The sequence below is a fragment of the Peromyscus maniculatus genome, chromosome 1 (assembly GCF_049852395.1).
Source record: "Peromyscus maniculatus bairdii isolate BWxNUB_F1_BW_parent chromosome 1, HU_Pman_BW_mat_3.1, whole genome shotgun sequence".
NCBI classification, from domain to species: domain Eukaryota; kingdom Metazoa; phylum Chordata; class Mammalia; order Rodentia; family Cricetidae; genus Peromyscus; species Peromyscus maniculatus.
Window position 1 is genome coordinate 28,031,855 of NC_134852.1, and position 13,459 is coordinate 28,045,313.

The 13,459-nt window shown below is 43.2% G+C and overlaps 2 protein-coding genes across 3 annotated transcripts in view; both read left to right on the forward strand.

Annotated features, from left to right (window-relative positions):
• The window catches only part of LOC143273031 (pregnancy-specific glycoprotein 22-like), a 168,924-nt gene that overhangs the window by 61,224 nt on the left and 94,241 nt on the right, over nucleotides 1-13,459 (forward strand). The window lies entirely within an intron of this gene.
• Nucleotides 2,939-11,905, forward strand: LOC143272926 (pregnancy-specific glycoprotein 22-like). 2 transcript variants are annotated; one of them, XM_076570045.1, is made up of 6 exons: nucleotides 2,939-3,209; nucleotides 4,351-4,710; nucleotides 6,510-6,869; nucleotides 8,012-8,362; nucleotides 9,417-9,691; nucleotides 11,707-11,905. In XM_076570045.1, exons 1-5 carry the CDS (start codon nucleotides 3,146-3,148, stop codon nucleotides 9,689-9,691), a joined length of 1,410 nt encoding a protein of 469 aa, XP_076426160.1. In that variant the 5' UTR covers nucleotides 2,939-3,145; the 3' UTR covers nucleotides 11,707-11,905. The 2 variants fall into 2 exon arrangements, with proteins under 2 accessions (XP_076426160.1, XP_076426101.1); XM_076569986.1 differs by having other exon boundaries at nucleotides 9,417-11,905.

The following is a 13,459-nucleotide window of genomic DNA, read 5'->3' on the forward strand; positions in this document are numbered from 1 at the left end:
CACTGTAACCTACTATATAAACAAACTGAAAGAAAAAGACACATTGTCATCTTATTAGATACTGAAAATGCTTTTGATGAAATCCAACACCCCTTCATGATAAAAGTCTTGAAGAGATCAGGGATACAAGGGACATACCTGTGTTAACTAGGTTTTTATTGTTGGGAAGAGACACCTTGACCATGGCAATAGAGGAAAAACATTTTATTTGGTGGCTTACATTTTCAGAGGTTTAGTCCATTATCATCAAGGTGTAACATGGTTTCATTATGGGGCTGGAACAGGAGCTGAGAATCCCCTTATATTTTGATGTAGAAGCAAGAGGAAATGGTATTTCTCACTGGGTGTTGCCTGAGCATACATGAGACCTCAAAGCTCCTTTCCACAGTGACACACTTTCCCAAACAAGATCACACCTACTCCAACAAGGCCACACCTATGAAATAGAAATAGAATAGACATTATGGGTGAAAGGGGGCTGGCATCTGGATGGGGGTGTGGAGATTGGAACAGGAGGGCTCTTATGAGGGAATGATGGAGAGAGAGATAATACTGAGAGAGACAACTGGAATCTGGGGACATCTCTGAGAGGAGCTAAAAACCTAGTATAACTGAAACTCCAAGGAATCTAGGAAGGTGATCCTAGATAAAACTACTAATAATGGGGATATAGAATGGAGTGATTGGGATACCAACATAGCCACAAAACTTTTGAACTATAATTTGTCCTTTCTACAAGATGTGCTGTGTAAAGGTATCACAGAAATTGTGGGAGTGGCCAACTAATGACTGCATGAAACTAATGTTTTGAAGATGTTGTTTCACTTACTCTTCACAATGTCTGTGGTGGACATCACAGTGTCTCTGAGCTCAGGATCTGGTAAGTGGGAAAAGTGAAATCCAGGGTACATGTCCTTGAGTTGTGCCCTGGCACTCATGGTCTGGCTGTGTGGGTCCATGGACACAGTGGACACAAGGGCATGTGATGACCACAGCAAAGAAAGAGAGATAAACCCTTGGAGAATGGGGGACTCACTTTGAAATCTTCCTGTGGAGGAGGAGGACTTAGCAGCTTGAAACAGTATGCTAGTTAGCATTAATTGTTACCTTGACACAGTCCAACATCACCTGGGGGAAAAGAGTCTCAACAGAGTAACTGCTTTATCAGGTCAGGTTGTACATATATGTGAGGAATTTTCTTAGGTAATGTAGGAGGGCCCAAGACACTATGTGCAACACCATCGCTAGGCCAATGGCCCTTGGTTGTATCAGAAAGATCGCTAAGCATGGGATGGAGAGTGAAACAGTGAATGAGCCAGAGAGCAGCATGTTTGTTTGCCCTAACTTCCTTCAGTTCTACAATATGACACAGCCCCAGAAGGAAAAGAACCCTTGACTCTCCCCTCAGCTGCTTTTGCACAGGGCATTTTCTTCAATCAGAGTGAGAAAAGCAAACATAGAGCAGATGACACATCCATTTGAATCAATGTTCCCTGTACTCAAGAGCAGACCTTGAAAGGACCCCGTGGGTAAAGAGAAGGAAGGATTTAGACACCAGTGATGGGCCAGAACATTCATGTGCAGCCCCTACTTTAATTGATATCCTCTCCTTTTTTCAAGATTAAGTTTCTCTGTCTAATAGCTCTATTTGTCCTGGAACTTGCTTAGACTAGGCTGGCTTTGAATTTATAGAGATCTACCTATGTCTACCTCCCAAGAGCTGTGATTACATACATGGACCACCATGCCCAGCTGTGTCCTCTCTTTTTAGTTTCAAGAGAAATGTCCAGGAACTTTCTCTGAATTTTCTGACCACAAGATTCTTCCTGAGGATGTGTGTCTTCTGGATGAACATTGCTTCCAACTTCAGTCCTGGACTTCCCAGGACAAATCTGCAACCACGTTTGGACCTACCCTATACTAGGTGTTATTAGGAATTCTGGAGAGCATAGTGAACATGATAACAGACCTGAATCCCACCTGTGTTGAGGGTATCAGGGCAGGCCACAGTTGACTTCTTGACCTTGCCTGTTGAGATTATAGTCTCCTAGTGATCTCCAGGGAAAGATATTAGGACACACATTCACTGTCAGAAAATGACCTTGTTTAGCACACTTGTTTCCATTCCTGTCTCTACCAAACTGGAGCTCCCTCACTATACTGTGCTCAGACCTACTAGATGCTTGCTTTTTCTGAGAAAACTTTCTGCATAGAAAACCTGAACATCTCCTCTCTCCTGGAGTCTCACATAGGGGAAGACAGGATCACCACCAGGTTATCAACAAGGCAAAGGGCAAAGGTGACCCAGGAAGATCAGGGAGGACATCGACTCACCCAACATAAAGTTTAGCCAACACATAATGCTGAAATGTTGCCTTGACCCCCTTTATAGTAAGATGGAAACTTCAGTTCTTTCAAGGACAACTGGTCACATCTTCCCCAGCACTGAGCACATGCAACGCCTCAGACAACAGCCCTTGGGCATCTATCCTAGTTCAAAACTTTGACTGGTGACATTAGTGATAAAGGATTGATCTTCATCCTTGGTTATCATTCAGTTTATCTCTTTCCAACCTTCAGAAACATCTCTGTCACCTTCCTCCTAGGATTAAAAAATAGCAATTTCGAGAGGGGGAGAACAGGGGATTCTGTGGCTATTATGTTGAACTGAATGGTGTTGTAAAATAATAATAATAATAATAAAAAATAGCAATTTCCCAGTTCACTGGGAACACAGGGCAGACTCTCCATGTTCAGCTGGGTCTCTCTGTCACAAGGACACATAGGCAGGTTGGAGGCTCCCTCTGGTGCTGACAGACACAAGGCAAGATAAAGCATGTGTCAGTCCTAGGATGAGCCAATTTTCTCTGGAGGCATGGAGATGCTTATCAGCACTGTTGCTCAATGTGTTTATTGGAGGAGAAACATAAAGCGAAGTTGAGAGGGATTCTGGGTAGCACTGGGAGTAGAAGCGATTCAGCAGTGTCTTGGACTCAGATCTCACCACTGAAAGCCCATTGGTTTCTGGGAAGTACTCCAGCCTTCAAGGAAACAGCTCAGAGGAAAAAAGGACAGCAGAGACTGGGTGCCTTGCTAGAACTGTCACTCTACTTCTCACAGAGAGGACAGCACAGTGAGAAAAGAGATGGAAGTGCCCTCCGTGATTCCCTGCAAAGGTTGCACAACCTGGCAGGGGCTCCTGTTCACAGGTAAGTGTACTCACTCTCTTACTGTGTGGGCAGAGAGGAAATTGGAGGCAGGCTGGAGTTTCCTAAAGAGGACAGGAGCCTGAGGGGAGACTTGGGTTTTGCTTTTGCAGCCATGGGGCAGAAGATACAGCAAGGGACAGAGGCTCAGCAGCCTGAGACTCTGAGCAGACAGGAGGTGATGAGGGGAAGAGAAAAGCCTTGAACACCCTGTCAACTATGTTGCCTGCAATGTTCTAAAGACTGATGTCCCAAACCCTGACTGGGTGACTCTCCAAATAGAAATCAAGAAGGGATGGGCCATTGAGAGGACTCTGTGTGTGGAGACATGACAACCTGAATTTAATTATTAGCTCACACACAAGTGCTGTGACATACACCCACACTTGCACCCACAGAGACATTTTCCTCCACACCTATATGTGGCACACACCTTCACATGCACACATCAAGACACCTGCCTTCAGAAATACATACAGTACATGAGTAAATCTAAAATAATATAAATCACCTTTGAATGTAATTATTGGCACTAACTACAAACCTGGAAACTATGTAGATAATCCCATGAGGACACATTCTTTTTCTCTTCCTTCCTTCCTTTCTTCCTTCCTTCCTTTCTTCCTTCCTTCCTTCCTTCCTTCCTTCCTTCCTTCCTTCCTTCCATCTCTCCTTCCATCTTTCCTTCCTTTTCCTTTTCCTTTATCCTCTTGTGTCTGAATCTTTTCCAGGAACTTAACTTTCCAAAAAGGTCAGAGTAATACCTGTCCTCACAATGCCCTTGTTCTAGTGGACCTGATATCCATTTATCTGCAAGATGAAGCAGTGGGGATGATTGGAATCACAAAGCAAATGGAGGAAAACATGAGAAAGTGGGGACTCTCCAGCAGGGGAGTTAAGAGAGGCATTGCTCCTCACACCAAATACTCTATGTGAGGAGGGATATAGGGACACTGAGGGGAGAGCCAGGCAGACACCTGAGCAGAGAATTTCTGAGAGAGTTAATAACATAGTCAGAGGCTCTGAGGGAATGGAAGTCATTTTGCTCATATCTACCAAGCATGGCCACACCACTAACCACACACCTAAGTTGAGTGATGACCACATCGGCTCAATACTGATGGTAATTCTTGTTTCCTTCTAGCCTCCATTTTCATTTGCTGGCACCTTTCAACCACTGATGATTTTACCATGGAATCTGTCCCACCCCATGTGGCCAATGGAGACAATGTACTTCTTCTTGTCCACAATCTGCCCAAGAATATTATAGCCTTCGCCTGGATCAAAGGGGAGATAAGCATGAATCATACAATTGCAATATATATACCAAACAAAAAGTTAAGTGTGCCAGGGCATTTATATAGTGGTAGAGAGACAGTGTATGGCAATGGATCCCTGCTCCTCCAAAATGTCAATGAGAAGGACACAGGAATTTATACCCTACAAACCTTTAATAGACACACAGATACTGTGTCGCAAACATCCATGTACCTCTATGTTCACAGTAAGTGATTGTGAATTCTGCTGTTGGGTGGGCCTCATTCCATTGGATACACACAGTAGAGTATTCTGTGCCTTTCTCCCCTCTGCATTGCATCTTCTTATTAGGATTGGAGCATTCAGTGCAGAGCACACATGGTATAGAATAATGGCAATAGATCACAGTCCTTCATTTCACTTCACTCTACAGACAGGTTAACGGATGGTGGCTAACTCAACCTAGGATAACAGCCTCTGTCTAGAGTCTTTGGGTTCTCACACCCAAAGATCCTGTCCTTGAGAAAGATCCCAATGGAATCAACACTGGGCCTGTTGGGGGAAAATTGGGATCTTCACAGTGATGTGAGAACCAAGTTTCCCTGGCTGCAGACCTCTGTTCCAGACTCTACTCCAACTAGGCCTGAGATGCATTTCACAAAGGTTGGATATTGACTTCCTGATGGCAGGAAACAATGCTTTTTAGTAGTCCAAGTCCTGCACCTTTGGAACCAGCCAGTACATTGTCATGAGAGATATGGTTAGTCTAGGTCCCCTGGACATCTTCTCCAGAGACTGAACATGGAGGGAGAGCTTAGCTAGACAGGAGCCCAGGCCATTACCTTTATGTTCTGGTGGGCTTATGAGACTTCACAGGATAGTCAGGGCAACCAAGGACAGGGAGAGAGGATAAAGGTCCTCCTGACAAGTGTCCTCTGGGGTCCAGCTCATGGAATTGTCTCCTGTAGGGAAATGCCTACAGGCTATGCTGATCTGAGAGCTCCCCAGACATGAACTGTAGTTGCTCTAGTGATTACCAGGGGTGGCACCACGATGCACAATAAACTAGTGGAAAAGAATTTGCCTGAATCAGGACATTATTTAGTAGCCTGATTCCATCCCTGTTTTTTCAGACCTGACAATCACAGACACAGCATTCTCGGACCTAATGGCATCTTAATGTGTCTTCCAGGAGATCATGTTCCACTTCTCCCTTTGTGTTTTCTTTGGAAAATATGTAATACCCAAGGGGAATCAATTCAATAGTAGTCCAAGGCATCCCAGAAAGACCATGGCATAGAAGAAGTAGAGGCATTGTCTTGAAATCTTACATGGGACAAGGGAGCTAACACCTTTTGTCCACAAATCAGAGCACCTACTCCCATAACCCAGGATGTGAGATTCCTGACACATCCTGGGCCTTTGACTTGGGTCAGAACTTTTTGACTGGTGGCTCCATTGAGAATAGATTTTTCTCTTCCCCACATATCACTCAGCTGGTCCTTTTGGGGCCTTTCAGATATCTCTCTCACCTTCCTGCTGGGAGAAAATTCCATGTTTTCTGAGCATTGAGAACACAGGGCAGACTGGGTGCCCAACTGGGTTTCTGTGTCACACAGTTGTGCAGATATTTCATTTTGGTGCCTAGAGACCAAGGCCAGGACACAGCAGAGTGCAGAGTCAGGTACTGATTGGAACCCCAAGAGGAACAGTAAAACAGCGATAACAAAGCCAGAAAGTGGAGATGCAGTTTCTGCAGGGGAAGAGGTCTGGCAGGCGTCACCCTGACACCAACACTGTAAATGTGAGCAGAGGTCTGATGGTAGTAATACAGGGCCACAGTGACAACTAAGGAGAGAGCACAACTGAGTGGAAATGACAAGTGTGGGGACACTGAACATGGGGGTCACATGATGACCTCCACCAGATAGGACAGGGAGACACTCACACACCTAGGTTGAGCAATGGATAAAGTTGCTCAGAACACAGGGCCCATCTTATTCAAATACAAAAGTTTCAATTTAGATGGATCTATCTCTCTTCTAGAAGTCCTTTGGAAATGTGGACACCTTGCCACCTCTGCCAGACCCACTATTGAATCAGTGCCATCCAGAATTGCTGAAGGAGGAAGTGTTCTTCTATTTATACACAATCCCCCAGAGAATATTATAGGCTTTGTCTGGTTCAAAAGGATGAATGCAAACAGGAGACTTGTGATTGTCCAATACACAATAGACAAGAAATCAACTGTGTGGGGACCTGCATACAGTGGCAGAGAGACATTTTATAGTGATGGATCCCTGCTGATTCATGATGTCATTCCTAGAGACTCAGGATGGTATAGTCTACAAATTCTGGGAACCGATATCAAAAGTGAAGAAACAACTGTGAAACTCCATGTGCACAGTAAGTGATTTTCTGAGATTGTCCAGTGCTGGGTAGGGCTTAGACACATAGGACTGTCATGCTTAGCCTGTGTCTCCCTCCTCTATGCACTGCGTCCCCATGAGGAGGTTTGAGCACTTAGCCCAGAACACTCTGGTAGAGACAAATGGCCATAGATCACCTTACATATTCTGACTCCACCTGCATCAAGGAAGACCTTGATGGAAAATAACTCAGCCTAAGATGTCAGAGTCAGCCCAGGCTCTTGAGGCCCTAGACCAGGGATCGCTGAATCCGGTCATCCTTCCAAGGCTGGACTAAAGTGACCCAGGGGAGCATTTTCTAGTGCTCTACTCTTAATGGTAGGGAACAATGGTTTTAGAACATCCATGTTAAACTCAGGTATTTATTAGCTCCAAATTGAGAGTATCATAAATAAAATCCAGGATCTGGTACAGAGACCATGAAGGAGTTCTTTCTATTGGCTTGCTCTTCATGCTTGCTCAATGTGCTTTCTTGAACTGCTCGCAATGGTCTGAATACTTTTGCATCAATCTTGAATTAAAAAATATGTACTACAGTTTTGCTCTCAGACTAATCTGGTGGTAGTGTTTTCAACTGAGGACTTGTCTTGCAAAATGACTGTAGCTTGTGTCAAATTAATGTAAAACAAGACAGGTCTTTTAACGACTTGAGTCTGCCTTGAAGAACAGACTGCTCCCAGCTCCTCACAGCCCCAGACCTAAGGGCTACTTGATAGAGCAGCAAGTGCATCTATTAGGTGAACTCAGAGGTTGAGTGTTGACTCAAAGGAAACGGAAGAAAAAACCTAGACAGTGAAAGTCCCAGGCCTGTTGAATTCAGGGGAGGCATCATCACAAACCCCAGTGTGCATGAGAGTGTGCACAGTGTCTGACTGAGGGCAGTGAAGGAGCAGCCATGTAGACACCCAAGGGGACAGTTCCATGCAGTGGACATGACACTTTCAGGGTGCAGTGTAAGAAAGGACATCAAGTTTCTACCCTTCATTAAGTGAGTTAGACACACCAAACCCTGCAAATATAGGCTGAGTGATGAATCCATCTGCTCAGGATGGAAGTCACCAAATTTTTACCAAGCACAATGATCCCCATGTGATGACTTTTTTCTTTTTTCCCTTCCAGCTTCCCTTCCTTTGTTCTGTAACCCTCTCACATCTTCCCAACTCACCATCCAACCAGTGCCTCAGTATCCTACTGAAGGGGAAGGTGTACTTCTCCAAGTACATAATCTTCCAGAAGATCTGCAAGCCTTTTGCTGGTATAAGGCACCATACCTTAAAATTTTAGAATACAACATGGCCAGAAATTCCATCTCCTGGGAGCCCACACATGGAAGAGCAAGATATATAGTGTACAATAATGGATCACTGATGCTCCAGGGTGTCACTGAGAAAGATGCAGGAAAGTATATACTAGATGTTATAAACAAAGATTCCATAACTGAAACAACATACGTGGAACTTTATGTAAAGAGTAAGTGACTCTCTATGGTCTCCAACTGCTGGGTGTGGCTTGTTGAACTTCATACACTAAACTTTCACTAAACTGGGGTTGTGTCTGCTTTCTCCCCGACTGCATTGTGTTCCCTTCCTGGGGTTGAGGCCCCTACTGCAGGATGCATATTGGGTAACCAAAGTGTAATAGATCAGGACTCCTCACCTGTCTTTACCTGTAGAGAGGAGGTCCTGTGCTGAGTAAATTCAGCCCCATGATGTCAGCCTTAGTGCAGACAGGTGGAGCTCTCACCATGCACATGTCTTCAGAAAGACTCTGGGAGTCAAGTAGTCTCTGACTGCTTAAGCCATGGGGTTCTCACAGAGACCACAAGGAAGCCCTGACTCTAAAACTTTGCTCTGGCTGGACTCAAGGTGACACTAGGGAGCTTTTTGTAACAATTAGTTTAGACTTGTTTGTTTAGATTTCCTGTGAGAGCTGACAGGGAACAAGGCTTTACTGACTGTCTAAGTCATGTGACTGATTATCCCATTGAGTATAGAACCAGCTGTGTACTGCGATGACAACTGCAGTTCATAGGTCACCTGTGCATCTCTTTCTCCTGAGGCTCAGTGGACAGGTGACTGGGCCATTACCCTATCATTATGATGGGCTTATGAGACTTTACAAGAAGGTCAAGGCATTGAAGGAAGAAACAGAGGAGGAAGCTACTGCAAATTCCTCCTTCACATCAGGGGTCCAGGCTAGGGAATTCTCTTCTGTGGGTAAATAGTAACAGACACTGCTGATATGAGCAGCTCCCTCATCTCAAGGGCATAGTTATGCTCATAACAAAGCTTAATTCGTGGACAAGGCAATCATCATGTCTTATTACAGGGCAACTGAGACACAGAAAGCAGTGCTTGAATCAGGGTGATACAGTCCCTGGGTGACAGGTCCAAGTCCCAAGATATGTCTATAGTCACCGCTCCCAATTCTCCCCCCTGGAGGGTTTATAAAGTCTGAACTAAATAGGGCCTGGTTGAGCTGTCTGGACTCCTGTCGTTTACTGACCTCCTCTGTTTCTTCACAGAGTCTGTGTCACAGCCCTTTGTGCAAATCACTGACACCACAGTCGCAGGACGTAGATCTGTGACCTTCACCTGCATTTCACCTGACACTGATATCTCTATCCGTTGGATCTTCAATAACCAGAATCTGAAGCTCACAGAGAGGGTGACTCTGTCCCCGACAAAGTGTGGACTCAAAATAGATCCTTTCAAAAGCGAGGATGCTGGAGATTATCAGTGTGAGGTCTCCAACCGATTCAGTTCGGAGACCAGTCTCCCATTCTCCTGGCCACGATGAGTGAGTGACCTCTCCTTTCATCCTACAGTAGAATGCTCACATTTCTTTATCAATGGGGTAAAGCATGGAGAAAAGTATTGTGGTGAAACTGATCAGTGACTCCTCAGGTACAGCCAGCAGGGTGACTCATGCCTGTAATCTTGGAATACAACTGTGTACAAGGGAAGACCAGGATTTAAAGTGAGGTTGTCTTAAAAGGAAACTAAAGACATCCATATTGTAAGCAAAAATTCAAAGATCTTAAGAGCTTGGCTTGTGATTCAAATATACAGTGGCCCCTCAGAATTCATAGGAAGTAATTACCAGAGCCCTCAAACTTTTGGATCCTCTGAGTCGGCTTTGAAAATGGTGTATTGTTTGCATTTAGAAAACATGATCTCATATGTTCAAATACATTCTCTCTTTAAGAAATTCACCTAAGTCCAATGCAGCCTACATACCAGTCATCTATATGAAGTGAGGAAGAGTGACAGGAGAAGGGTCTGCCCACGTTTCACTGTGGACATAGCTGGTTTCTAAATATCTTTGATACACAGTTTATTAATACACAGATGGAAAATCCTTCACATAAGGGCAGTTCATACTGTTTTCATTCTGAAAGTAGCATTCACAATGGGACCTTGCACATAAGTGTTTTTCCTGTTAATATGTACTTTTTTATTCTCCTCTCACGTATTACATCCCAACTACAATTTCTCCTCCTACCACCACTCCCTAAACCTGACTTCCCTTCTACCCCAGATCCACTTCTCTTCTGTTTTTCTTTTAAAAAAAATCAACAGACCTCCCATGGATATCTGTAGAACATGGCATAGCAAGTTATATTAGACTCACCACAATCCCTCATATCAGAGCTTGGACAAGCAAATTAATAGGAAGAAAAGGGTCCATAGGGCAGACAAAGGAGTCGGAGATGTCCCCACTTTCACTATTATGAGTTTCACAAGAATACCCACCTACACTACTATAACTTATATGCAGAGGCCCTAGGTCAAACCCGTACAGGGTTTGATTATCACTTCAGTCTCTTGGTCCTCTTTAAGCCCTGCTTAATTGTTTGTGTTTCATGTTTTCATGGTGCCCTTGACCCCTTTGGTTCCCATAATCCATCCTTCCCCTATTCTGTGGTGTTCTTGTGGCTCTGACAATTGTTTGGCTGTGTGTCTCTGTATCTGTTCCCATATTCTGTAGGATGATGCCTCTCTGATGACTATTAGGCTGGACACTGATCTACTCATATAAGAGAATATCATTAGTAATCATTTCATTCAAATGTTTTTCCAATCATGTTTGGTTCTAGTCTGAATTTCTGCTCTGTCCAGGCTCTATGTCAAGTGTGGGCTCCCTCTCATGGCATGGACTTTAAGTTGGACCAGTCATTGCTTGGCCAATCCCACAAATTCTGTTCCACTATTACCTTGGTATGTATTTCAGGAAGGGCAGATTGTAGGTTGAAGGTTTTGTGGTTAGATTGGTGTCTCAGTCCCACTGCTAGAAGTCTGTCATTTAATAAAAAGGCTGGTTCAGGCTACCTATCCCTCACTATAGGAGTCTATACTAGGGTCACTCTTGTAAACTCAAGAGAGTTTTCACTGTAGTAGGTTTCCATATTCTTCCCAAAAATGTCCCACTATTCCTGTCATTATTCTAATACTCCTCCTTCCATCCCATCTTACCCTACCTGTTTCCTCCTGTCCCCATCTCTGCCCACCCCCTATCCTTCCACAAAATCTCTTTTATTACTTCTTCCCAGGAAGATACATGGGTACCACTATAGTCTTTCTTGCTTCTTATCTTCTCTATGCATGTGACAAAACAGAACATCTAGTGATTTATGTGCAATATCAGTTAACATTTGAAGAGCTCAAATGGGTGATTTTGTTTACCAGTTCCAGAAACTTCTGTAGAATCTTTAAGATTTTCAAAAATTAAGTTTCTGTTATCTGTATATCTATTTTACAGCCAACTAATTGGCCAACTTTTATTTATTTTTGTTGCCTAATTGTTCTGTCTAGGATATCTAAGAGAAGAGTCAAGAAAAGTAGCCACCACCAACATTTGGGTGTCGATTCTGGTCTTAGAGGAAAAACTATGAGTGCCCTCACTGAGTACTGAGTTGGCAGTGGTTTTTCACCTGTGCCTCTAATGCACTGGCCTCTCTTGTACCCCTAGTTTGTCTGTTTTCATCATTAAAAATTGTTCACTTTTGACAAATGTCTTTATTGATTCAGTCTTATAAGTTATTCACGGAATCAGTTTTGTGTTTCTTCATGGTTCCATCTCTGTAGGTTCTGGGCTTTTAGTTATTTGTCTGTTTCATGAAAGTCATTCTATAATTACCCCCATCACTATTGAGTAGTTAATGAAATTTTAGTAATCTGGAAAATTGACAGCAAGCTCCCAAATTTCACATTCTAGTGTTATTGTTACTCTTTTAAAAACAAAGTTGACATAATTAAAACTTTTCAATGCCTTTAATCACTTTGATGAGTTAACTTTTTTATTTTATTGAAAATAGATTCTTTTCTCATACAATATATACTGTTCACAGTCCCCCCCTCAACACTTCTCAGTTTCTCCCCATATCTCCTACCATGTGGTCCACTTCCTTTCTTTCTCTCATTAGAGAAGGATTACCATTCAAGCAATAACAACAAAACATGACAAAATAAGATATAATAAGATGAGACAAAAGCTATCACATTAATGTTGGACCCTGAAACCCAATAAGAGCAATAGAGTCTCAAAAGCAGACACAAGAGTCAGAGGCCCACTTGTTCTCAGTGCCAGGAGTCTCATAAATATATAAGCTATAATATACATGCAGAGAACCTGCTGCTGACTCATTTAATTGCTGTGCATGCTGATCTGATACAGAAATCTCTTCTCTGAGGATGAGATCTTATAGTACTTGAAGATTCTGGCAACAGAAGAAATTGTTCTACACAGTCATGATTCCAACAAACTACAGCAATGACCAGCATGGCAAGATATTCCCAAATGTGCCAGAGTTACAGTTATCCCTTGGAGATAACCAAAAACTGTCTAATTGAACTATAGGCTGCTCAAAAGGAGGGAAATCATGGCTGGTATTGGAATGTACATGAATCAACTATACATGAATACTTATTTCATGGATCTTAGAGGAGAACCTATAATTGCCACTTTCTTAAACCAGTTTAATTTCTAGGTTCATTCTAAATACACATTTTTATTTTCACATACAAGAGGAGCTCTAACCCTACATTGAAGGTGCTCTTTTATGCACAGACATAGGCTACCCAAGAAATCCAAAAGTAATGTAAATGCATTGAATAATGGATGCTTCATGGTATGTATAGAAGTGTCCCCCAAGGACTCATATGTTTGAATATGTGGCCCATAGGGAGCTGTATTACTAGGAGATGTGGCCTTGTGTGGGTAAGGTGTGGCCTTGTTGGAGGAAGTTTGTCACTGGGGAAGAGGGCTTTGAAGTCTCACATAGTAAGCTACTCCCAGTGGGGCACACAGTCTCCTTCTGCTGCCTGAGGATCAAGATGTGGAACTCTCAGCTTCTCTTTTTAGCACCAAGCATGCCTACATGTTATCATGGCTTTTGCCAAGATAATAAGGGAACAAACCTTTGTAACTTTAAGCATGCCACAAATAAATGTTTTCCTTAATAAGAGTTGCCATGGCTTCCATGTCTCTGCACAGTAATAAAACCTAACTAAGATAGATACCAGGGGTGTCCAGCCCTACCTGACCTATCTATAACACAACCCTCTC

Bases quoted from the DNA above. Each gene is read 5' to 3' on its own strand.
- LOC143272926 (XM_076569986.1), top strand. From the start codon at position 3,146: ATGGAAGTGCCCTCCGTGATTCCCTGCAAAGGTTGCACAACCTGGCAG. The intron at 3,210-4,350 runs GTAAGTGTACTC...GTTTCCTTCTAG, and splicing joins GCAGGGGCTCCTGTTCACAG to CCTCCATTTTCATTTGCTGG. The intron at 6,870-8,011 runs GTAAGTGATTTT...TTTCCCTTCCAG, and splicing joins TGTGAAACTCCATGTGCACA to CTTCCCTTCCTTTGTTCTGT.